At 34.6% G+C, this 27,309-nt stretch overlaps 4 protein-coding genes across 5 annotated transcripts; 2 read left to right on the top strand and 2 right to left on the bottom strand.

Moving 5' to 3' along the window:
• Positions 1-9: 9 nt before the first annotated feature.
• On the bottom strand, positions 10-6,233 carry LOC120631927 (diphthine methyl ester synthase). Its single transcript, XM_039901628.1, has 5 exons — positions 6,016-6,233; positions 5,579-5,761; positions 3,142-3,313; positions 1,921-2,052; positions 10-466 (listed from the first exon to the last, which is right to left on the bottom strand). The coding sequence occupies exons 1-5, from the start codon at positions 6,148-6,150 to the stop codon at positions 285-287; spliced, it is 804 nt and encodes a 267-aa protein (XP_039757562.1). The 5' UTR covers positions 6,151-6,233; the 3' UTR covers positions 10-284.
• A 541-nt stretch (positions 6,234-6,774) lies between these two features.
• On the top strand, positions 6,775-14,868 carry LOC120632118 (scaffold protein salvador). The gene is made up of 10 exons (XM_039901915.1): positions 6,775-7,011; positions 7,138-7,306; positions 8,182-8,263; positions 8,335-8,445; positions 8,807-8,936; positions 10,004-10,114; positions 10,762-10,939; positions 11,948-12,084; positions 13,032-13,164; positions 13,964-14,868. Exons 1-10 carry the CDS (start codon positions 6,927-6,929, stop codon positions 14,031-14,033), a joined length of 1,206 nt encoding a protein of 401 aa, XP_039757849.1. The 5' UTR covers positions 6,775-6,926; the 3' UTR covers positions 14,034-14,868.
• Positions 14,869-18,344: 3,476 nt separating this feature from the next.
• LOC120632026 (cytadherence high molecular weight protein 3-like) lies at positions 18,345-27,248 on the top strand. 2 transcript variants are annotated; one of them, XM_039901778.1, is made up of 4 exons: positions 18,345-18,415; positions 21,629-21,782; positions 21,850-23,733; positions 26,502-27,248. In XM_039901778.1, exons 2-4 carry the CDS (start codon positions 21,738-21,740, stop codon positions 26,712-26,714), a joined length of 2,142 nt encoding a protein of 713 aa, XP_039757712.1. In that variant the 5' UTR covers positions 18,345-18,415; positions 21,629-21,737; the 3' UTR covers positions 26,715-27,248. The 2 variants fall into 2 exon arrangements, with proteins under 2 accessions (XP_039757712.1, XP_039757713.1); XM_039901779.1 differs by lacking the exon at positions 18,345-18,415 and adding an exon at positions 21,097-21,230.
• On the bottom strand, positions 23,952-26,485 carry LOC120632027. Its single transcript, XM_039901780.1, has 2 exons — positions 26,114-26,485; positions 23,952-26,011 (listed from the first exon to the last, which is right to left on the bottom strand). The coding sequence occupies exons 1-2, from the start codon at positions 26,163-26,165 to the stop codon at positions 24,060-24,062; spliced, it is 2,004 nt and encodes a 667-aa protein (XP_039757714.1). The 5' UTR covers positions 26,166-26,485; the 3' UTR covers positions 23,952-24,059.
• Positions 27,249-27,309: the final 61 nt, after the last annotated feature.

The raw sequence follows: 27,309 nt of genomic DNA, 5'->3' as shown, positions 1-27,309 counted from the left end.
GTGGTAGTCTTTTTTTTTTTTTGGTAGCTTTGAGGACCAATAATGAGTTTGAATGTTATTTCTTATGGTAGCAGTTCGTAATTTGTTAATATCACGATTTTAATTAACTATTATAATTGTAAATAATAAAACTATAATTAAATTAGTTCATAATAATGTTTATTTAAAACTTATAAATATCTTATTCAACAATTTATGTTGTCGCGAATAATTCTGGCATTTGTAGCCAAATAAATATGTAATAAAAATACATTTTCTTTTAATGGAGTATGTGTATTATGTGGTTATCTAAACTGAGCGAGGTAATCAACTTCAAGTGGATGCAAAACGGCCGCAGGAATGACAAGGCTGTGTAAAGGTGCGCCGAGATCATGGTGTTGCATTTCTTCCAACGACATAGCTGCTATCTTTTGATCTGGCGCTCCCACCCTTGATAAACCAATCGCCAAACTGTTTCTGCTGATGCCTGAATATAAAAGAATAATGATTTTAGTACGTACATCTGCTTCCTAGAGACTACATCCGAGCAGAATTTCTGATTTCTCGTTTTATTAAGTAATTTTCCAGTTAATATCTGCAGGTAATTTGAACACAAACATACTTAGACGATTCTGTTTTTAAAAAACTTCGCGGGAGACTTAACGAGGAACTATGATGCGTGTATAGAAAATCTAAGTGGGGGTCGAATAACATTTGTCTGGGTGTAAATAAATATGTTGGCTTTGCTTTACCTGTCAAATGCAAGACACACAACTTAAAAAAAAATCAAATTAAATTCATTATTTCATTTTGAAGCTTTAAATTATTGTAATAATACGATGTTTTGGGCTAAAAAAAATAATCATTGCGTATTTGACAATTTGTTAAACATGCCGCCAATATCATCATCATCATATCAACCCATTACCGGCCTACTGCAGGGCACGGGTCTCCTACCACGATGAGAAGGGGTTATCCACCACACTGGCCCATTGCAGTGCGGATTGGTTGACTTCACACACCATTGGGAACATTATGGAGAACTCTTAGGTGTGTAGGTTTCCTCACGATGTTTTCCTTCACCGTTGAAGCAAGTGATATTTTAATTGAACGCACATACACATAGCTTAGAAAAGTTACAGGTGCGTGCCGGGATTCGAACTCGCTCCCCCGAAAGTGAGGTTTAAATCTTACCCACTGGGCTAAAAAAAATGAAGTAAAGTACTAAAAGGCGTGAATTATGGCAGTCTTAAAACTCGTCACAGGCAGAATGCCTTTAATCTTCACATTTTAGAGCTGTTTTTGAAACAGTAGAAAACCAGTAAAATTTTCATACATTATTACACATAGTACATACATACATATACATATAGTATTTGTCTATGACAAAAGAGTTGGGAAATCTCTGCTCTAAACTAAATTGGTGCCGATTCTGTTGTAGTCAAATCCTACCTATCCTATAACTAAATGGGCGGGTCTTAAAGTAGTGCCATCCTTTTCATTTTGTTCTTGTGGCAAAAGAAAAGGCCAGTTTAGCAAGATATAAATGGGCAAGGGAATCGGCACCATAATTTCAATTTACAAGTAGTGTCATTCTTTCTGTGTTCGTTGTGAAAAAAGACAGCACTTTTTTTAGACCTTTCAATTAAGTTTAGATTTATGTACCACTAAAATGGTACAAATATAGTAGTGGATTTGATCAACAAAGATTATATGAACTACCCTATTTTATATTATGGTTGTTCTCACATTCAAACCAAATGTTCGTTAGACTCGGAAATTTACTCTTGAAATATATGAGTGTAGAGTAAAACTGAGGAATAAAACAATAAAATAAAATGACGAGTTTAAAAAGAGGAATAAGTAGAGAGCAATATTAAGATGCATCCTACTTTGAAGTATATTTTAGAAAAAATAATGTTAGAAGTAAGAGATACCTACCAGTGTTAGTTTGATTTTCGGTTATCTGCACTAATTGCTGGGCAGCTTCTTTGACTGACATGAATTTAGGGTCCATATACTGACGGACCTTTTTTGTCAATGACTCTTCAGTTGGTTCCTTTACCTTTATATCTGTAATATAAAAATATAGATCTTACAATATAGCATGCTGGGCACAGCCTTGTTGGGTGGTTTTATCACCATGCTGATACTATGCGCTTAAAACTATTATTCCTTACCTAAATACTTTGGTATTATAAACTTGTTAGTTGATTGGTATTGTCAACAACTTCAATGGTATTATCCATGCACACTATAGTTCAAATTCGTTAGGTTTAGTGAATTGTCTCTGACATCTCCATGAGGTAAGAACTGTTAGGGAGCGTCCATAAATTACGTGAGGTGTTTTTTTTAATTTTGTCCCTCCCTCCGCCCCCTGGTGAGATGTCGTGACATTTCAATTCAACCCACTCTCCCATCCCCCCCATCTCACGTGAGATTTTTCAAAATGTGTGTTTCTTACGTAAACGCGTTGAATGATCTTAATCGTATTACGATGATGCTTAAGATTAAATCTTAAGCACGTACAATCTGGATTAAGTGGACCAAAATAGAATATTTTTTTGTTTCAATCTTGCCGAGACCCCTCCTCTTCCAACGTAAGATTAGATGAGATTTGACTCGACCTCCTCCCCCTTAAACATCTCACGTAACTTATGGACGCCCCCTTATTTAACAAGTGGGAGCCAAGGTGGTCCGGAGTTCCTGGGCGGAAGCAATTTTCGGATTTATAATTGCTGAATTCCACCAGGGGAAATTGCTGTCAAGAGCTAATTTGTAATTGAATAATAAATAATGTAATGAGAGAAGAGAAGATAATTTAAAGTGCGTTGATTTCACGAGTCGGACATTTTTCAAAATGGAACGGTATTTGAATTATTATATGAATTGTTGAATGACTGGTATATGAATGTTAGCATTTTAAGTGTCAATGAAAAATATAATTCTCACCGATATCATTAAAAATGATGGAAAAGTTGTGGTTTTCCAAACGAAAAATTGTAAAATCGATAGAAGTAATTTTGGAAGGAAATTGCTACTTCGGATTACTTTCAATAGATGGCGTTCAAATATAATTGATAATGGCCTAAGAATTTATTGTACAAGTTATTTTGTTTATAATTATGTGCTTAAATTAATAATAGCTATAATAATCCATACCTAAAAGGCAAAGAGTGTGCAAGTTTCTAGAGTAATTTCCAAGAATTTTCTCAAAGAAGCTGTCTGGTTTCCAAGTCTCAGTCCAATAAGGTATAGATACAGTTTCACCAAAGTTGTATAGCTGTAAACCGCAACAGCTAACTGCATTCATTATGGATGCATTGTGCACAATCTAAAATAATAAACCACTTTCAGACTATTTTGCACACTTCGATGGGCAGAGCACGGGATTCCTCGCTCCTAATCCAATTGTGTATCAAAAATATTTGTTATAACCTGGTCAACAACAGGTCCAAAATTACCTTAGGAATCATATTATAAAAGGGTATACTCAATCCCACAAATGACTTCTGCACCTTTCGCAGACGATATGCAGATGTCACTAATTTATGACCATTTCTTGTAAGTCGACTGTTTATATCCACTTTTTGTTTTTAAAGACTAATATGTTGTCTTACAAATACTATAATATATTGAGAGGCTACCGTAAGTATACCCATTTCTTTAAATTTTTCACGGAGGGATTCACGTGATTTAAGTTTATATATTGACCGTACAGCTCTTTTCTGCAATATGAATATAGTTTCAATATCAGCAGCTTTGCCCCATAATAAGATCCCGTAAGACATCACACTATGAAAGTACGCAAAGTAAACAAGTCTTGCTGTTTCGACGTCAGTAATCTGTCTAATTTTCCTGACGGCGTAGGCAGCCGAGCTTAGTTTACCTGCTAGTGTATCTATATGGGTATCCCACTGAAGCTTACAATCCAAGGTCATGCCCAGAAAAACTGTGGAATCTTCCATTCCCCATTTATTATATATATTTTTATTAACTTTCTTTACATTTGGTAAAATAAATTCCACACACTTTTCCACACGTTTTTTTTGCATTTAAAAGTAAATTACTGACAGTAAACCAGTGCGACACATGCGACATAGTACGGCTTACATCGTCAGAGTTGTCTCTACCTCTATCAGTTTTAAAAATTAGAGATGTATCATCTGCAAACAGCACAATGTCACAGGTTTCACTGACATGGTGTGGTAGATCATTTATATACACCAAAAATAGAAAGGGACCCAAGATTGAACCCAGTGGGACACCCATTGACGTAGCCGACCCCTGCGACTTAATGTCTTTTATGCAAACCCTTTGGGTTCTGTCAATGAGATAAATATTGAGTACCCATTTTTATAAATTTAAAATGCATATAAAAAATTTCGGAACCGACAGGATTTGAACCTACGACTGTCGGGCAATCGCGGCCTGAGCGCTTTCACCAATTAAGCTACGGCTCTCCTACCGTCGATGCCGAAATATGCCTTTCACATCAGTCTTATAGCGACTGTAGCGTCATCTAGTAGGAAAGGTTGCAGTTTCGATCTACTTTTTCAGAGGTCCATATTACAATGAGACTCGTTTGAAACAAGAGATGACACATTGCTTTTTTGTTAGTAACCAATATAAAAAAAAAATCGTGTTCAATTCAATTTCAGTTAAATAGCTTGTGTTTTTACCAACAGTATTTTAATATTTACTCTGCCAATGCCATATTTCTTCTACCACTTGAGGAGGTAACTTGTTTAAACTGCTGTTGTTAGTCAGCCCCATTAATATGGTGGTGGGTATTACTATCAGTTTACGCACACCGACTGATTCTCCAACTTAAAATGTCACCTTTTGCATTCTTTATTGCTTATATAAGTGAATATAAACAGACAAATGTTGAGAAAAACTATATTTTTAAATCTCTTTTCATTATTTAAACTAATTAAAAAATGTTTAAAAAAGTTCTGTCTTGGACGTTGTTTGGATTTTCCAACTATTTGGATATTATGCACAACAGACCATGATGCTGCTTGCTTTGCACAAATTATTTTATCAAACAGTTTGATCAAATGAAAAAACGAAAATTAACATTTATTCATACCATTTGACAACTCATTAAATTAGATCAAAGTTTCCCACAGACATTCATGCCATTTGATGGAATTGTTCGAACAAGTCTGTTTGCACAAATGACTTAAAGGTATGTGACCCCCATTAGAAGCATTTTTCCTTGTCCTTATGGGCTAGTTTTTAGCCTTAAGCTGAAACTTCAAACACACACTGAACAAAATAGTATGGCCATAATATTTATTAATGTGTTGAACAACAACTACAGACAAGATACTAGATATATACAGACAACATCAAACGAGTCACTGGAAACAAGCGGCCCAGGACCGTGGATTTTGGAACTCTCTACAAAAGACCTATGTCCAGCAGTGGACTTCAATCAGTTGAAGTGATGATGATGATGATGATGATGATGATGATGAACAACAACTGGGTCCATTAATGATAATATTAGTAAGTTGTACTGCAAACTAACAACTTTTATCGAATTGAAGTAGAACATTAGTTATAAAGTGTTCATAAATCATAACTTTACTTGTGTTTCAACTCCAAATTCCTTTGCACGAAGCAACATATCTGTATGTGTAGTTGCTCCTAAGGGATCTCCCACAACTAAGAGCGCGATGTCTTTCTCCTTAGCTTCTTTTAAAGTATCATCTATATTGCTTTCACATAACTCCCTATCTGCTATGATCAACGTTCTCCCGTAAAATTCTTCCTGTGAAATTAAATTTGATTATCAAGCTACATCAAAAATGATAATATATAAATACATATATAAATTCATTAAATTGATATTGTATACTATTTGACTTGCAATAGCATTAAGTCAATTTGTAGACTAGATAAGACTAATTGCTCATGAGGCTATTAGTGGATTATGACAGATTACTACTTATGAATAGTCACATGCCTTATTATTTTAGCCTTTTTACTAACTATTTATGAATGGTACATAAAAATTAAACACACCAATACATCTTTCCCTACAGTAAGTATCGAAGTATAACCTTCTAATAACACTTTATCACATTTTTTTACAATCTCCAAACCTTTCACAGTAATATCCTTGGCGTCACCTAAACCGAGGCCTATTAAGTAGAACATAATCAAAATTGGAGTAATATTTATAACGCTCTAAAGATGAACAACAAAAATAAAATGTGCTACAATTTTTGAATTTGAAAATTTAAAACAATGTATTTTTTTAATACCTTGGTTTACAGCTATAGACTCTAGGTTCTAGCCTAAGAACTATGTTCATAGCTCTTAGATTCTAGCCCTCATAAATAAATGAACTAATTATAATTATAAAGGGCTGGTACTATTAATTAGTACCAGCCCTTTTGGATTGAAAACACATAACAATTATTCGTATTGAAATATGCAGTACTGCCCTACGCTGGCAAACGTTCACGCGTGAAATTAAATTAAATGGACAATAGTTCATATTATTTCTAGGATTCCATTCTTGCGTTAATATTTACAAATGCGTCTAAATGGGCGTTTTATAAGGCACTAAAAAATGGCGCTTATTAATTGAATTAGATACTTTCCAGTGCCCGAGAAGTCGCGTCTAACGTCATTGATAATTAATATTAGTGACTATTACATTTGAATATGACAGAGGCTTGGATATACTTTTGCCTTTTAACTACGTGAAAGAATAAAGAAAAAAAAAGTCAGAAACTTGGCAGTTGACACTGACATAATTAATTGTTTGGTTTTTTGTTTGATTAGTCAATAAAATGGATGTCTTCCTAATTCCTATGATATTTTTCTTGAACTTTTTATAATGTTATGATTGAGTAATCATCTTAAGAGTATAAGTAATCTACAATAATATACTATAGCAAATAGTACTATAGCAAAAAATAATTAAAATGATCTCAAGGAAAGGCCAGAAAGCAATCAATGAAGGGGTTGTGGGTAAATATGTGAAAAAAGATACACCACCAGATTTGCCGAGTAAGTTTATAGATAAACACTAAGTACTTATCATGGTTTTAAAGTAAAATTGTGTTTAACACAGATATAGTTATCGGTGTGGATTTAATAGTTTATTACAAGCTTAATACTTTGTTGACATTCCAGTAATAAATGTTTGGACGACTGGAAATAATAGGAGGCCACGTAGCCAGCCTTTTGGTTCTAGTGATGGAGCCACCCAAAGCATGGAGAATAAGTTTGGCAAAGCACAAACCATGAGTGGCCATGCTGGCAAGTACACACCAAGTGAATCTGTACCAAATTTGGCCCAAAGGTATTTACACTCCAATGGTACATTACAATGGTACTCAAATTCCTCAGTGTGAAAACACTATAGAATTATTTCAATATTATGCCCTGTGATAAAAAAAGGCCCAGAGTCCAGGGTGTTTATAAGGAGTTACACTATTACCACAGAAAAAAAAAGTTACTTTTATCATTTCTCGTAATCAGTACATAACAAGTGCTAGATAAGTATTATTAAATAGGGGCCATGCATGGATATGCCCCATGCCCTATTAAGGCATACCAACGTGCATATAAATAAACATAAGAGAGGGTGGGATTTGGAGAGTAGAGTTTCCTCACTGCTCCAATGTGTGCTGGCAAAGTTTAATGATGGTGATCATAACCTGGACCTACTGTGTTACATGCCTCTGAGGCATGGGGGACCAGTTTAACTTCTTAATGGTATGGAGAATTAAAACGTGCATCTTTCTTTTATTTTTTATTTCACTACAAGCTAGCCCTTGACTGCAATTGCACCTAGGGGTAAGTGATGCTGCAGTCTGAGATGGTAAATTGCTAACCTGTTAGGGGAATGGCATTAATATTTCACACTTAATCGGTTTCTAAGTGACATTATACCGGAAAGCTAAATCTCTTAGCGGTATGTCTTTGTCTATTGAGTGGGAACTAACCCGGAGAAACCTCCCACCAGACCAGCCAAGGAAAATTCAGAAACCATAAATTTACAAATTTGTTTATTTAACTTACAAGACAGGAAATTACCCAGAGGCAGAATCTGTATTACAGTGGGCATACATCTGTTTCAGAAAAATAAAATAAGAAATGTATAATATATGATTAAAATGATTGTAACTTTTTGCTCTCTTGTGATGTTGCTCACTAGTTTTAATTGCTTTCAAGGTTTGCAAGCTTATCTACTGGAAGTGAAATAGCAAGTACATCAAGCAATTTTAATTCACAGTTTCACTTGGATGCTAATTTGGTAAGGATAATAACATTATTACTCTATTTTGAATAGAATACACATTGTTCTAATTAGAAGTATAATTTCAGGCATCACATTCAACTTTAAATGAAATTGATGATTCATTTAGCAGGCAAACAAGTCATCGGTTTTATAGACAAGTGCAGCCAGAAGATCCTATTTATCAAAATCAACAACAGGTATTTACAAATTTAAAAAACAACACAATAAAAAACTGAACTATCAGTTATACAAATTGCTGAGTGCACTTTACAGGAAGCATACTATCATTTCTTTAAGCAGTATTATAGTATATTGATTTATTTGATAAACCTAGATATCCTAAAAATAAATATTATATTCCTAAAACAAAACACCAGCATTTTTAAAATAAGACTAGGCTTTATTATTTAATAGCTACAGTAGTAAGGGATCAGTGCCTTAATTTATTTATTTTAAGGAAAGTTCCCTTGAGAATAGAGCCCTTATGGTAGATATTTATTGTGTTACTATTGTATGTTTATATAACTTCATTTGGAATTAAAAAAATAAAATTGGCAGGTGCAGCAACAAAAGCAACAGCAATATACTTCTCGGGAGTCAAGTATGCCACGTGTATCTTCAAACTTGAGCCTAACCCCTAGACTCCATCCACCATCGCCACACGCCAGCAGACTACATTGTACTGATTGTAAGAAATAACTTCCATTTCAACCATAAATATTTCATATTGTAATTATTTAGTGCTTAATTCAATCAGTTACAATTACTGTAATTAAATATAATTGGCGGCCGATTGGCGCAGTGGGAAGCGACCCTGCTTTCTGAATCCAAGGCCGTGGGTCCGTTTACCACAACTAGAAGATGTTTGTGTGATGAACATGAATATTTTTCAGTGTCCGGGTAAACACCTGATATCTGTATATTAGTATTTATTTATGTATAATATTCATAAAAATATATACCCATAACACAAGCTACTTTTACTTTGGGGCTAGATTACGATGTGTGTGATGTCGTAGTATATATTTAATTATCTATTTATTTATTATTTAAAATCATTGTTTTATAAATATAACCTAAAATAAACTATTTAAAACTAAATAAAATCTAAAACGTCCTAAACGTAAACTGCCCACTCTAGGATCACCAGTGGACTCGATAACCCTTTTCGATAATTCTTTGAAAAGAGCTCTTGCCTCCGGACCCCATGGTCCCAAAGTCTCTACTCCAAAAGGCACAAAAATGAAGCTGCTATCTAGGTTTTCATATTTACGCCTCTTGGCCTGCCCGGCACTGGTAGCAGCCGCACCCACCATTGACGAGGTGGCCTGGATGTGTGATGCAGCTAGGGTATCAACACAAGTTGCATCCCACAGTAGTGACCTTCCAAGTCTCCCAAGGTATGATCATACCATCAGGTCTCTTGCCATCGCTCCGCGCTAAACCAATAGGTTCTAATACAGCTGGTACGTGGCGGTAGCAAGAGATCGTCGGATGATGTCGTTGATGGTGCTATGGCGAGAGAAGCGACCAGCGCTTCTTGAACAGAAGAGTCCATGGTGACCGTAGGTGTCAACGCTGTCACCGCAGTGGCATCGATGAGGCTGAATTATAAGACCAATCACCACCGACAGAATTATGTGGTCTAATAATGCAAGGAGGCGTCCATTAATTATATATGTTATTTTCGATGACCATTTAAAAAATTATACTGATTGTGTAGCTTAGTATTTTCAAATGGTTCTATTATTTCAGCATTTACTACAGCCAGTCAATCTTCTCCCATATACTCAAATTATGTGAATACTCCCGCCCTTCCATACCATAATAAAGGACACGGTGGTAACATAATATCAACTAGTCAAGGTAAATAATGCATAATACGTATACTTTTCTCTATGTAGGAAATTTTTAACTATGCAATCTCAAATTTGCTTTTCCTCTCGAAATTTTATACTTAAAAATATTTTTTATGATAATAATTTGATTGGTTATATCGTAATTTTATAAGCTTAAAATGCATATAAAAAAATTCGTAACCGGTAGGATTTGAACCTGCAACTCTGGCAATCGCTGCCTGAACGCCAACTAAACTTCGGCTCTCCTACGTTTTATATCAGTCTCATAGCATCTGTAGCGTCATCTAGTAGGAAACATTGCAATTTCGATCTACTTTTTTTGGAAAGGTTCATATTATGAGACTCGTTTGAAAAAGCAATGTCATCATACTGAAAATCAGTAATGTCTGCAACAATCCATTGTGACGACTATGAAGTTCTCGACAACCTGGGCGGCCTGCTAGCCTTCTGGACGGGGCTTGGATGGCTAGAGTAGCAAGTTCAGCAGGGAAGAGTTCGACGTACAACAAGCGCAAAGCTTACGTGCGGAAAACTGCACGTAAGCTTTGCGCTTGTAGTGAAGAAGAAGAAGAAGAATTTTCTGTGAAAATTTTGATTTGATTGATTGATTAATGAAAGTAGGTACAAAGCATTACATAAATGTACTGTTTTCAGCTTCGGATGAGTGCGAATTACCGCTTCCACCTGGATGGTCAGCCGACCGAACTCTTCGTGGACGTCGCTACTATATGGACCACAATACACAGACAACGCACTGGACACACCCACTAGAGAGTGTACCAAGACCTTGGCACCGTGTTTCTACTCCCCACCATGGTGTTTATTACTTCAAGTAAGTATATAGTGGTACTATTACTCTTGTCGAAGTAAATTGTGGTACTTTTTGCTAGGGTGCATTGGCGATGTTTCCAGGTTTAATATTCACAGATTAACTATGTTACTGGATTGGAATATTTTGCAGATGGATTTTTTTTTTAATCAATCTGCAATCTCACCTGGTAGTAAGTTATGATGCAGTCTAAGATGTTAGCGGACTAAACTGGTAGGGAATATGGTAGTCATAACCCTAATCGGTTAGCTGTCATACAATGGTGATGCTTCCAAAAGAAGTACCTTTTGTCCGCCTCTCTAATACTCTGATCGCACGGATACGTTGCCCAGCAATCTTAAGTTACAGCGAAAATGCAATGTTGCCTTTTTATGGATTTCTTATTGCATATAATATAGTGAGTGTACTTTGGAGTTCAATTTTGTTCACCCTCTATATTACAGCAAAATACACGATCATGGCACTGAGATACAGAATAAAATCTTTGGGTGATTCAGTTGATGCACATTTTTGATCATCATTAGTAGGGATGAGCCCTACTAATATTTTAAATGTGAATGTAAGTTTGTTTGTAACGCTTTCACACGAAAACTACTGAACCGATCTTCATACAACTTTTTATACATATGCTTGGAGGTATTAGAAATAACATAGTACCTTTACTTTTCGAGTGAAAAAATCTCAAAATCTCATATATGACTATAGGTGTAGGCTGTGTACCAGTACGCTGCCCCCCAAAATTACTCGGGCGAAGCCACAGGGCACCTAGTATTTGAATAAAACGCTAAGATATTAAACGCCATTTCAGCGTCCGTGTTTACTTAAGAGTATAACTGTACTTTGTTCAAAGTGAATCTTTTTTGCAATCTGTCTTCGACCTAGTCTTTAGTTTCCCCGAAAGTCACGGCTGATTATGTGAAAATAAAAAAAGCTTGCCATCGATAGCAACTAGATTGAAAAAATATCCTGCTGGCTGCTGGGTAGTAAACTAGTAACCATATTTACTTACAGTGAAATCACACATCAAACGACATACGCGCATCCCTGTTTAGTAGGAGGCTGTTATTTGGTCAGCCCACTTGTACCGACTTTGGTGCCTCCATATCTGTTAGAAGAAATACCGCATTGGCTTATCGTTTATTCAAAAGGTAAGAATCATTTAATTCCATGTTTTTTTTCACTAAAAATCATGGACAATACCAATCGAGTCGATACAATGCTAGAAAAACTTTTCCCGGAAATTGACTTTTAATAATTGTATGTGTATAAGTACATAAGTTAAATAGTTAGGTATAAAAGGTACATAAGTTTATTAAGTGGATGTTAAGCACCACTTTTTTAAGTGAAAACTTCTTTTGGCGCCCCACACACTAAATTTATCGTGAGTAGAAAGTTAGGCTGAACCGCAATGCTCTGAGTCACCTCAGAGCATGGCGGTCGATCGCTCGGAGCTCGATCGGTTAAACTCGGGGCTAAGTGTACCTAATTATCTTTAGTATTGCACCACAATGAAATACTTCATAGTATTATCAAATCTGTTTACCTCTAAGGTGAGACAAATATAAAAGCAGGGCTGTTGAATCATATTATCTGGGTGGTCTGCCCTAAAACTGGTTAAATCACAAAAAAGGAGAGACTAGTATTTTTGTTCCACTTTAAGTTAGACTGCTATATCAGCCGGTGATAAGTTATGATGCAGTCTAAAATGGTAGCGGGCTAACCTTTTAGAGCTATGGCAGTTATATTATACCCATATCGGCTTGTACGCAGTATCGAACCGGTACGCTGAGCCTGTGTTTCTGAGGGTTCGATTCCACAACCAAAAAATGTTTTGTGACGAACGTATAAAAGAATATAATATTAAATGTATTAATGTTTGGTCTGTATATATATTAAAAGTAGGTATATTATTTCTTAAATATTCATCAGTTATCTTAGTACCCATAACACCAGCTACGCTTACCTTTAGGTCTAGATGGCGTGTGTGTATTCTCGTAATATATTTATTTTCTTATAAGAACACAAGGTAAACACAGTAGAGGTAATTCCTAATATGTATATGAGACTTGAATTATTATATTGTTCATTTTTATAGCTGATCAAGAACTAGACCACAAGTTACGATGGAACATGTTTCGCCTGAGCGAGTTGGATTGTTACTCTGATATGTTGACGCGTCTCTACAAGCAAGAGCTGCAACTTATTGTTATGAAATATGAGCAATACAGGTAAACATTCTCATCCACTTTTATAAAGTACTAGATGTTGCCCGCGTTCTTGGCTTTCGTTTCTTACGATGTTTCACAAATGTATCCTTTCAACTATCTCTATGCCAAGTCAAGTACATTGGTTGTTTAGTTAGGGTGTAAAGGAAAAGCAAATTAATATGTAAAAGTTAGTTTTTTTAATATATCATATTAGATTGCAATCTCATCTAACGTTAGCGTAACCGGGGGTCAGTTGCTCGCCCTGCAAATGTCGCAGAAAATGTATGAATTCTCCTCAAAAATGTATAGCGGCCAAGATACGGACAGACAAACGGACAAATGAGAAAAAAATACAGTTTGGGTTCAGAATCGGTTATAGAGGGTAAAAAAATTTAAACAATATCTTCAATGTACGGAATACGAACCGTTACAGTGTTATTATAAGCACCTATGAAGCTGAATCATTGGCGGCTTGTGTCCTTCAGACTACACTAGATATAACTTATGTTTCGTGTAGGTTCTTCGTGTAGTGTGTATGACAAAACAGCCGCGAATGATCTGACCTAAAAAAAATCTTACTAGCAAACAAGCTGCACCCTCAACTAATTTCCGCAACTACATAAAGTTTGAATCGAACTAACAATAATAGTAAGGCTTTATTTATTCCATTTAATCAAAATTTACAAAGTTTACAATCCTTACAAACTTTTTGTGTTAGTATTTGCTTAGTCGAATTTTTAAATAAATTCTTAGGTTTGTGTTAGTCTGTTAGTCTTAGATATGGATACATATCATTTGTTATTAAAACAAATATTTTCAGGTCTGCTCTACTACAAGAACTTGAGAGAAGAAGGCACAACAAGTCTTGCCACGCACATTCAAACTATTAAGTTAACATTATGATGCCTTATTGAGCTGTGATTTATTAATTAAGAGAAAATGTTATTGTACATAAGAAATAACACATTGGTGTTGTTCCTCATAATTTAAAGTGCCTTAAATTTTAATGTTATGTAAAATAATATATTTTTGACATTGGCAGTTTTAATTTTTTAATCATTTTATACAATTTTATATACATGTATACAAAATAAGCTTGACATGAGATCTTAGAAAATTAAGGATGCTTTGATTATATCAATATTTAAAGTATGTAATTGTATTGGATTTGTACTACAAATTCCAGATTCATCCCATAATTGTGTGAATAAAAAAAACATACAATAGCCCCTACCATGATGTGTTGCAACCAGGCTCCCAGCAGTAACCACACAGAATATGGCAAGACCTGTTTGTGTTCAACCAGTTGGATTAACCTCACAATAAGTGTTTTATTCTGCGAACACAATTGGTATAGGTGTTGTTGTTTAAATATTAATTCTAATGATCCTACAATGTGTATTTTGCTCTATTGTAGGATCAGCAGGATATAAAAGGGATAAAAATAGTCTTCTCACATACTATGATATTTTCTTTAGGAAATATGTCAAATAAAAGTTTGATGGTCTTACTGGCCATCTGAAGTATAACAAAATTAAAACTTAAAGAGCAGATTTGCTCATTGAAATGACACCAACTGCAGTGGCCCACTGCAGTTTGACTATCAGTACTCTTATGATACTGAGGGATTCAGAAAAATGTTAGATGGCCATGTCTCTATAAGAATACATGTTGTATTTATGCATAGCATATTGTTTTTTTATTAATTCTCTATTTAAAATTACATCACAAAATAAAGTAAACTATTGATTAAGAACTTCTTCTTTTGTTTCATTTTGCTGACTTCTTCTTTCTTCTCCATCAACAATGTCATATTCATCTACCTTACTGAAGCCAGATATCCTTACAACTTTAGCATTTTTTATTCCTAATGTATTGGCCCAAGCTCGCGCTGTGAACAATATTGAATAGTATGTAAATAGTTAAATCTACACGGAAATGCCAATTCATCTGGGAATCCGGATGATTTTGTTTAATATTTGGTGCGGAAAGTAAAAAGAAAGAGTGGATGCAGCCAAAAAGTAGCAAATGGCATATTTAGAGTAAAGATATGAAATACATAGTAACCTGGAGGCATTTTGTGTTCTTCATCAGATTTTAAACCATAATAATGAGCCCAATCTGCTTTTCCTTGGTAAATACTATACACCAATATTCCAAAAGCATTCCATGCCAAAACTGCGTAAGCTATGCTTAATCGTCGTTTCCATAAAAGAGCAACATCACCTGGAATGGGTTTAGTTTTTCGCCTTATGTATTTATGCCACCAACTGTACATAATACCGATTACCGTCTATATCTACACGAAAATTATATAATTTTGTTGTTTACGAAAACATAACCTCAAATTAACCTGATAGATTATAGTCGTAAAAAAGTAATAGGCCCGTTTTGACATTTGTCATCGCGACGTAACTAGTTATGAACCATAAGACTCGATACTCACGATAAATCAATTCAAGTTTGTATCAGTACTTGGTTGATATTATTATGTATTGTAAAGTGTTCGTTCGTTCAAAGTATTCCTTTAACTTCACAACCAATACGCGTGACTGGCTGTTGATTATACATCCACTTTTCAACATGATGAAACAGAGTTAGTACTATATAACAACAAACACAAAAATCGAGTCAAATCACTATGTTTAAACTAATGTCCAAAGTAGAAGAGCCATAGTTAACGTAATAGTAAACAATATATATCAAACTTAAACGAGCGCACAGTCAACTTTACAAGATGAGGAACGAAAAACTGCGCAGTGCGCGCGGGGACGTTTCAGTCATGTTCCGTTTGGTCAGATACATCAACTCAGACTCTTTATTTAGAACCCATTTTGAGAACCAAGCTCATTCTTTGCAGTAAAGATTACTACACAAAATTTATTTTCGATATTCAGAAAAAAAAAATGGTTACAGCTCTAGTACAAAAAAAAAGACTTAGAACGTAACTGTTTTCAGAACACTACTATAAAGTAAGCGCAAAAAGAATACTCGCGATATATTCTTTCATATTATTTAACGTCCCAAAAAAATTTACGTATTTTTTAAAACACCATATGTAATTGATTTTTATTTTATTATTTCTTTCAGCTTCGTTCCAAGTTACATTATATGGTCTTGCACAAATGTCAAAACGGGCCTATTACATTTTTACGACTATAATTATTGCAAACTTAAACTGGTCTGTGTCACAGATTAAGTCTGTGTCCAACTGTGTCTGACTGTGTTTTCTTGAGACCTGCTTTACGGCTCTAAATTCTTGCTCTATTATCTACTTACTGGTTTGGCATTGAACGCTACGCGTAATCCCAATCGCACTGATCACAAATATAGGGCCTATCAGATGCAGGCATTGATTACAAGTTCGCTGTGGCTTGTGTTTATCCAGTCAGTTTATCTAGCCTAAGTATAGCCTAAGGCTTTCAGCAATGCAAAAAGAGAGTATAATATTCTAGGTCTCATCTGATGGAGGCTTCGGCCGTGGCTAGTTACAACCCTACCGACAAAAACGTGCCGCTAGATTAGTCAATGGCTTACTCGTAGGAGAATAAATAAAAAAAGTTACTGGTCTGTGCAATTATTTTCCGAGACCGTTAAAAAATAACTGTTCTAATCTTGTTAAATATGTAAAGCTGGAGCTGGAGTTGAGATCTTACTAAAAATATAAGACGTGGTTTCTGTTTTATCTTTCAAGAAAAAATAAATTCAAGTCTAAAGACTTCAACATTAAAATAAATATAAATAGGTAGATCTCGTGTCTTTGAAATGGAGATGATTTTATTATTATATCGCAAGTCCCTAAATATTCCTTGGTATATGGATGTTATTTTCAAGTTTGTTTTCTTTAATTTAGGATTGCATTACTTATCGTACGTACCTACTACGCTGAGATGCTTCGAACGAAGCCACCCTGTCGAGTATAAATGACGAAATCAAATGGTATGCAATGCTAACTACCTATCAAGTAGAGGACTGCGTGTACCTACTTATTGTTTTAATTATGGTCAGATCATCTGTTGGTACAGTTTAGGTCTCTAGAAGACTGCCGATGCTATTAATTTGGAATGGTATTCTTAAAGGCACATTAAAACTTAAATCAGAAGGAAAGCGACAGCCGAAACCACGGGGTTTGTCATGCGTTCCATGTTAAACTTTATTTTGCGTTGCACCCTCAGTCGGCAACTTCAGTGACTTAGAGGTAGAGGAGAGATATTTAATATATTTTTTTAATGTTGAGGAGTCTCTCAACTACAGCGTGCAGTCACTCATTATTACCTACCTGCAATATAATTTCAATGTCTTGTGAGTGGCCGTACCGAGCGATATGCGATGTCTGATTCTGTCTTTCCGACTTCGGTCTTGCAATAGAATAGTTAATTTACTTCATTAAAAGAGTCTATAGTTACAATATAAATCCGGACGAACTGCTCATATATATCGCATGCGATCTGGCTCGGTATACAAACTAGTCGTCACAGAGATCGATTGCAGCTTTGTGAATCCACACGGCATGCATTTCCACAAGATTGTTAAACACATATACAGATGTAGGAGTAACTAAACGCGAGTGAATAGAGAGCAGACGCGAGACGCTGCTAGCACCATTTACCAGTCAGACAGCAAATAGGGTAAAGACCAAATTACCTATTTATTTTGTATTAACCTATATATTATTGACGACATCCCTGGCGCAGCGGTGAGCGCTTAGGTTTAAAATGGGAGGTCCTGGATTTCCCGGTCCTGGATCTGGATCCCCGGCAGCGGCAACGTGGGAATTTATAATTTCGGAATTTTCTTTGGTCTGATCTGGTTGGAGGCTTCGGACGTGACTAGTGTTAAACGACTAAGACACCGGGAGGTATCTTTGCATCGTTTGAGTCCATGTAGGACTGCGTTGCATCGATTCGATTCGATTTTCGGATGGATACTTGCCGGTAACCACCTGAGGGGTTGCTACGGCGTCACCGAGGGAATGGGGCGAGCGCGAAAGCTCGCCATAAGAAGAGCCCCAGGGCTCGACGACATCGGGGGGAACTGCGGTGCATCGATAATGCAGTCGTATTTATATCAAAATACCCACACCAGGCACCAACTCAATGTCATGAACATATCTGGCAAATATGCCAAAAGTTTAATTATTTACCCGCTTTATAAATATACTGTAACACTAGTTACCACCCTACCGACAGAGACGTGTCGCTAAGCGATTCAGCGTTGCGGTACGAAGTCGCGGAGAAACCGACTAAGGTTGAGCCTGCCATTCCCCTGACAGGTTAGCCCGTTCCCATCTTAGACTGCATCGTCACCAACAAACCGTTTGAAAGAATATTGTTTAACTATATAACTTTTCAGGATGTACCTAGTTTATTATAGAATTAAGTGTATCAATGTGTTTGATCTACTGTTACTTATGTACTAGTATTAAGATTTTTCCCATATTTTAGATTTATTTTAGTTGTATCTAATATAATTAGGTTAATGCCGCACCAACTCGTTATATCGGATTTTTTCTCGCCAAAAGTTTTATGGGAAAGATCTTTATTGATAAGACTGCCTTTGCGCGAAAGTATGTATTATTTATATTTCCTCCTGTATCATTTTTACACGCTTTTTATTAGCTTCACTTGTATGTATGTTTGTATGTTTGTAATCGACTTCTTTGGGCGCGATTTTGACCCACTTTAAACGGATAGATTTCGTTCAAACTTTGTAGATTTATCGAGGACCGATGACAATACACTAATCTGAGAAGATTATTCCAATTTTCAATATACAAAATAAGATTTTTTAGTTTTTTCGAACTATTAATTACAATTACTACAGCGCCATCTAGACCCAAATGTAAAGAACCCTAGACCCAAATGTAAAAAACCTATGGCGTTTCCAACAGATGGCGTTCGCGTACCTTACAAATTGGACAGAAAACATTAAGCTACCAGATGGTAGAGGGCGTTAGATGTTACTTTTTAATGGGCTGTTTTAAATAAGTTATCACGGAATTGATAGTAGATTAGATCAAATAACAGTTTAAAATAAACCAAACCAAAAAGTAGAAAATAAATAATAGTTTAAAAAAAACTAAAAAACACGCTTTTTATAGAAAACCGAACTAAAAAATAGAAATTAAATTTTAATAAATTTAAATTAAGAATAGTGTTAAATTTTTCACAGAATATAAATTAATAATAGTGTGAATAAAAAAAAAAATATTTAAAAAAAAGCGTGGGTAGCTTTTTAATTTTGGGTAAGATATTATCAAAATAATAATCACTCTACTCATATCTGTCAATAAAATATTTATAACTATTGACACCATGCACCCCACGCTTCTTTTACAATAAAATATTTTTTTTTCTTTACACTATTATTAATTTATATTTATTGAAATTTTTAACACTATTCTTAATTTAAAATTATTTAAATTTATTTTCTATTTTTTAGGTTTTCTATATAAAGCGTGTTTTTTAGTTATTTTTAAACTATTATTTATTGTGTTTGCAATAAAGATTTCAAACAAACGAATATCCTAAATGTCATCATATGAATCTAAAGATTTTTTTAAGAATAAATAACTATTATATGCTATTTCGTTGTTTTTATTAAGAATGGTCAATAGTAATGATGGGTAAAAGATATTTAGGCACTCATTATTTCATTAGGTCAGATGAATGCAGAAGAAATACCTACTTATTTCGGTTATTTTCATCAATGCCATGTATGTACCGTATAAATGCTGCAGAAGGTCAACCCAAGGAAACTTTCATATTATGGCGTGAATACCAATAAGCCGTACCGCGAGGAGACAGACACCGCGGAACTCGTACATAGATGAGCGATTTTTCCTCTCATTTTGCCATAATTATCTTTATCTTTATCATCTCACGCTGCCACAGTTCCAGTTAACGTGAACTAATTCCTGATTCCGGGGAGGTATCTACCTTCTGAGAATTTCTCAGCAGAAAAACCAAATAGACACCAACCAAACAATTGTTGGCTCCCGACCCGGGCAACCCAGAACTACGAGATCCATATTCAAACTTGCTAACAACTGAGATCCACGCGGCAGTCCGTACCCTATACCTGCATGATAATTTTTGACGTGACAACGTCTTATAAATTGGTTTGCCGGGTGACACTTCAAGAAACTGCGTTACGCTCCGCTCACGTTATGCGCTCACAATGAGAGCGAGTGAGAGGCACGCGTCCCTTCCACTCGGGCATGGTTAGCCCGCCTAAGAGCGAGAGAGACAGACATAAAAAGTGAAAGGCACGCGTCCCTTTGTAGTAAACGCTGTTTCATTGTACGCAAATGTATTGCAAGTTATTGTATGTATATTTGTATATAAATACGTATGTATGTGTAAAGGTAAAAATAATTTTTTTTTAATATGAAATTCAGTGCGAGATTCTTTGTATAAATTAATGTTTTAAATATAATTCTTTGTATAAATAAATGTTTTAAATTGTTACTATTATTTCATCCTTCTTCCTACTATACGAATGAATATTCACATTAAAATTATTTTACCACTCAAAGTCGTTGTCACGTAAAACTTTCCTATACCGACTTTACAGGCAACCAATTTTTTTTATTTAAGGCCGAAATAAAATGCACAAAATACTTACTTATACAAAAACGTTTCTTACAATCCAACTCACTTTCCTAGTGACGATATGATACTATCCTCAGGCAAAAATTCCGAACTGAGGAACTTGCCCCTCAAGGGTAAACGGGTCTGGAAATGTATGTGGGATTCAAAATATGACTTCCTGTTCGACTTTAAAAACAGAGTTTAAGGTGCGCTTTTGCCATAGGAGTACCTTCCGCAGATGTATCTACTCTGACGTTTCTTGTAAGTTTCCTGTTTGTATCGGGTTGTGACTTGTATGTTTTACTGTCTGTGACCTTTTATCGCTTTAACCAAACGAACGCTCTTGAGAAAGTTTGGCAAATTTTAAAACACATTTTTAGGAAGATATATTATTAATCGTACGCGGTAACCGCTTGTTATAAATAAGTGGATAAAAATGGCGTTGCCACTAGATGGACGTTTAAATTTTTAGTTTATTAAGTACTTAGTACTGAGGTAAGTTTCATAATTGGGATTTGAGTTTATTAAAAGAAATCGCTTCCATGCCTTACTAATTTTTCTGTTCGCTACATGCTAAAATAAGTTTCATTTTTACCAAATCGCCCTTGAAGAAAGTTCCTTCTATGTGAACATACAGATTTACGTTGCAAAAAGTATCAAGGCCAAATCGCAAACCTTTACGAAGGTTGAACCTTCATTCTTTTGTTTACATTCCTTTGGTAAACTCCTGCTGTACATTTAAAGTTAAATAAAGTATATAAATAAATGGGAAAAATAGGTAAAAAGTGCGTATTACTTTTTTCTTCGCAAGCGGTTCTAAAATCATACTCTACCGGTTCTATTTAAAAAATATATATATTGTCATTATAATTCTTATTTAACTCATTTAACAGATCTAAATCAGAACGTCTTAATGCACTAAGAAAACAATACGACTCGTTCCTGGATGAAGACAAAAAGCGTAAAGAACGAAATGAGTTCATTTTGGGGAGACTTGAAAAAATGCGCTTGTATACCCCTGCTGTGGTACCAGTTCGCTATAATATGGTAAGGTAACATTATATTGGACCGTTTTATTTTATAAACGTGTTGCTCAATGTTAATTACGTTTTAGGGAAATCCACAAATAAGTAAATATAATTTTTTAACCCAAGAACGACCTGAGTATCATAGAAAAATAAGATTTGATGACACTCCAATATTACCCTCAAGACAAATAAGCGTACCAGCAGTCTGCGTAACAAAAGATGAAGAAACAATATTGCAAGAGATAAGTAAAAAATACATACTAATTCCAAAACTTCGGTTTACAAGTGAAAATAATGTAATGATTCATAATCCATCAAGTGCAAATAATGATGCTGATTGGAGGAAAAAATATAATATTTTGGATGAGCTAAAGAAAATTGAAAAAGAAGGGTCATCAGAGATTTCCATGGATCAGCCAGATAAACCTTACGATAATTTCAAAAATGATCATGAATTTAATATAGCTGCTTCAAACAATATAAGAGAACAGCAAAAACAGAATATAAACAGAGATCCCGTTCTTCATACATCGCAAAACGATGAACATGTGTCTAAATTAAAAACAAATAAGACCAAAACGGCACGAATAGATGATCTTAATTATAATGTTGACTGCAAACCGCTTTTAGAAAATAAACAAACCAAAATTTCTAACATTGCAGCCAGTTCTGATTATGAAAATGAAGTTGTATGTGAACCCGATTTGGATATTAACATAGAACAAAATCATATTACCGATTCGAATGAGCTCAGTAAAGAACTTTATCCACATGAAAATGTAATTAAAGCGGAACAAAAAAATGAAAATATAAACAAAGACAAGTTACCCTATAGTCAGGTTCAAAATATTCAAGAAAACGAATTTAAAATTTCAGACAACCTTGTTCCAAAAAAGAAAGATATAGAGAATATAAAAAGTGAATTCGATACTGAAAATGATACACCAGACTTAGAAAACTCTAAAATTCATGATAGTAATTTTGCGGTAGAATTAAATGAAAAAGGAAATACTGAACATAATTTGAATAAAGATGAAATAGTTGTACCCCCTGTCGAAACTGTCAAAAATCAAGAACCATATTTAGTTGTTAGTCCAAAAGAACACGATACAGAAAATATTCAACAACAACAATATGAACCGAAAGGTGAGACGTCAAACATTAGTGACAATAATATTCCTTCACAAATAGATGACTTCGAAGCAGAACAAAAAGAAATGTTCTACTCAGAAGAAACTAATTACAATCAAAATGTTGATAGAGCAGGAAATAATACGCAAAATGAGGAATATACAAATGAACAATATTCTTATTACAATGAATCTCAACAAGATCAGCCTTATTATTCAGAAATCAATGAACACGAAGAGTCAACGGAACGTTATGATCCTAATTACCAACCGCAGTATGTTGGAAATTACGAAGAAAATGTTAATGATGCTCATTATGATAACCAACAATATGAAGGAGATATATTTGAAAATCAACAAGACGTCACAAATGTAAATTATGAACAACGGCCTGATCAGCAAGAAGTATTAAATGTAAATTATGAACAACGGCCTGATCAGCAAGAAGTATTAAATTTAAATTATGAACAACGGCCTGATCAGCAAGAAGTATTAAATGTAAATTATGAACAACGGCCTGATCAGCAAGAAGTATTAAATGTAAATTATGAACAACGGTCTGATCAGCAAGAAGTATTAAATGTAAATTATGAACAACAGCCGGATCAGCAAGAAGAATTAAATGTAAATTATGAACAACAGCCGGATCAGCAAGGGTTAAATGTAAATTATGAACCACAGCCAGATCAGCAAGAAATTTCAAATGTAAATTATGAAGAAACGCCAGTTAATTACGAATATGAAAACACTGGGCATTTTGATGATTCGAATCCAAGTCACGTTGAAGATAAAAGTGTTTATGATGGTCAAGCGAGTCAACAGGTTAACTATGAAAATCAAATGAGGCCATGAGAGCCAGAGTGGCCTAACTACTTAAACAATAGTTTTCAGTAGTAAGGAAAAAAGAGAAGCCCATATTTCAAATAATTGTAACTTTAGAAAATATTTATATTTTATTGTTTTTTATTGCCTAAGTCTCTTCATATGTTATATTCTTTGTTTTTTAGGACCTATGTCAATCCTAGGTACCATTATTATTATTATTTTTTATAGATAGGCCACTCTGGCATTTGGGGTTTAAGATTAATTTAAAAAAATAAGCAGTTAGTCCAAAGTATTTATTATAATAAAAGTATCCTTACATTAATAAACCTTCCTTATAAGCATCAATCACTATCTATTACTTCATCTTCCACATGCAAATCATTACCTACCGAAGCACTATCCTTAATATTATTATAAAAATCATGAAGTACCGGGGGAATGTATTGAAGAAGTTCCACCAAATCCTTTTTTTTCTCCACACTTATTTGTCTACCCAATGGATACAAAAGATCAAGCTGTAAATTAGCTATGGCAATAGAATTTCTTTTTTTCAAGTCCACACTTTCAAACAGGACCTCTTCATTATTTGAATATTTAAAAAATATTGTGAATGGGTAGTTCTTGTGGTACAGGAGCCACTGAATATTTAGCCACTTTACTTTTGATTTCTCTGCAGTGACTTTTCGATTGGTTATATTATTCTCCAATTTTTTGGTTGAATAGAAATCTTCTTTGGCCATTTTTATAATTTGAAAGGGTTTTTTCTTTCTTGCAGTCTTTATTACTTCAATCCAATCATCAGGTACGAAAATATTCTGAAAATATTTTTTCTTTTTTTCTATTAAGCCAAAGTCCTGATCACACGCCAAATAAGAATGACCGCTTACAAAAAATTTATGGTCAATATTTTCCACAACATAGTCTGGATGACTAATAATATATTGACAAAGAGTGGCCATTTTTATATTGCGATTTTGGCCACCACATTGGTCAGAATATAAAATTAACCTTTTGGTCTTAACATTTTCTTTAATGTATCGCAATAAACAAGAGCCTATCTCCTGTGGTCCTCTAGAGGCTACAGTCTCATCCCATACACACATTGTTGCGTTGTCATTTGCAGCATCATGTATACCTAGTACATACGTCCACAGCTGCCTTTTATAATAACACACTCCCGTTGACACTACTGGAGTAGGCAATGTTTTCATTAGGTCGAATACAATGACAGTGACATCTAAGTCTTCTTTAGCAAGGTTTTTATCTTTCTTGTAATTATCTTTCGCACTGTCAGCTTTTGAGAGGTGTAACTTTTTTTGTAACTCAAGCTGGTACTTTTCTTCTAGTGAATGAGCTGCATCTATCTTAATCTTCAAATTGTCACATTTCTTGCATGAATCGGATACAGGTGCATGGAATGATAAATTAAATTGTTCATTAAATATTTTCCGGAACATAAAATCGGATACCTTTTCTGACTCAGAAATATTATCACAGTACATGGAATACATTTTTGGTAAACTTAGATCTGGAGCTAAGAACCTTCTGTTCATACTCTTGTGTAGTGTGTAGTGTGATTCATACTTAGGAAATTTATCAATAAATGTTTTTACTTTTTGAACTTTTTCTTCAGATGTCTTATTGACAGGAACATGCTTTCCTCTTCTATCAATAGGTGGTGTAGGAATGGACAATTTTGTTTTTAAAACTCTGGATATTCTTCCATCAGATACTGCAAAAACTTTTTTAAAGAATTCTTTACATACCGTAGTATACAAACCATCGGAATTTGGAATAGTATATACTCGGGTATTGGAGCGTCTAGACTCAGTTTGTCGGCGATCAGTGAGAAAAGAGCATCTTTTTTTAGGTAACACTTTTACCAATGAAAATAAGTAAGATGACTGCAAAGTAAAACTTTCCATGGCATAAAACCTATCGAAGAGTGCTTTTTGCTGTGCAGCACCAACTTTATCGTGGCATTTTAGTCCACATCTACATGGTATATCTGTGTTTATATTTTTCGAAGGTACAGTTTTGCCTTTTGCATTCACATATTCCTCACCTCTCGCGCGTTTTGCCTTGCGTATATTCTTTTTCCACTTATGTGGCTGTCGAACTCGCTTTCTTGGCTTCCGTTGCTCTTGGTCGTTTTGAGGGTCTTGGTTGTTTTGAGAGTGGTTATCTTCTAAAATATCAATTAGATCCAAGGGAGTTGGCGATGGCGATCTGGATGGTAAATACTCAGAGCCTGAATCTTGATATGGGTCTTCCTCATCCACTCCGAAGATATCTGAAAGTAAAGTAATTTGCTTACGAAATAGTAGACTGACAAAATTAGTTACAACACTCAATTGACTGACAATTTTTCTTATCAAAATCATGTTTTGCTTACCTTGCATTGTGTTTTCTATGTTACTAGAGGTTCCAGCTTCCATGTTATCCATTTTAAGCCATTAATTGCAAGAAAAACCTTCGTTCAACATTAAAAACAATCACGCGGCAAACTATGACAGTTTGGCCTAACGTCAAAGAAATGTCAATTTAATTAGTATTGCCATAGTGCAAAAATGGCCTAACTCATTTAGGCCACTATAGCGCTACCAAACTTTTAAAATTTCTGATAGGCTGTGGTAGTAATACTAATTCCATCTATGAAAACAATATTGAACTAATTTTAGGCCACTGTGGCGCTATGACTTTTGCCGTTTAGAGCAGTTTTTTGAATTAAAATCAGTATTGAAAAAATGACAGTTAGGCCACTCTGGCTCTCATGGCCTCAAATATATGATGAAGTGGGTGAGGTTGAACATCCTAGGAATCCCGACCAGAATTTATATGAAAGTCAACAAAACTATGAAGAACAAAATACAGAACCAGAACAAATACAAAATTTTGATCAACAACTAGATGGAGAAGGTTTTACAGCAACTAAAAACACAATTCCCGATAAACCTGCTACTGAATTAGAAAATATGAATCAAATATTAAAGTAACTTAAACAACAATCAACACTAACTCATAAGCCTAAAATTTGAGTTTTTGACTTTATTTCACACTAACGGTCGAGTCTAAGTAATTTCCTATTCAAACTTTGTTCCGCTATAATCTACATGGTTTATTGAGAGTTTAGTCGCCCGCTTGTGCTTACTACCTTTACTTGGCTCCTAAGGATCGTTACATTTTAATAAAATAAATTTAAATAAGGTAAATAGTTTAAAGCCTTATTTTTTCAGTAAAAGAATAATTTTCAGCCTGAAATAATAGTATTTGTTTATTATACCGTACCTCAATACTATGTATGTAATACAAAAATGTTAATCTGTAGTCGATATAAAGTCCGGAATACAGAATACTATATTGTTCCTATGATCCTATCTCTTATAAATAACCGACAAGTATATATCCATGTTATTATGACGTATAATTTAGAGACAATGAAAAAAAATCATGAGATGGCCAATAGCATCAACATTACATATGACCCTAAGTTAAAGCGGGTGAAACTGCGAGACAACAGACATTTATTAGTAAGATAGATTACCAAAGATTAGTTCCTATTGTTAACTATAAAAAAAAGAAATGATTTGG

The sequence above is a fragment of the Pararge aegeria genome, chromosome 19, assembly GCF_905163445.1.
Source record: "Pararge aegeria chromosome 19, ilParAegt1.1, whole genome shotgun sequence".
NCBI classification, from domain to species: domain Eukaryota; kingdom Metazoa; phylum Arthropoda; class Insecta; order Lepidoptera; family Nymphalidae; genus Pararge; species Pararge aegeria.
The sequence above is the reverse complement of the archived record's forward strand: the minus strand, read 5'-3'. Positions and strand labels throughout refer to the sequence as shown.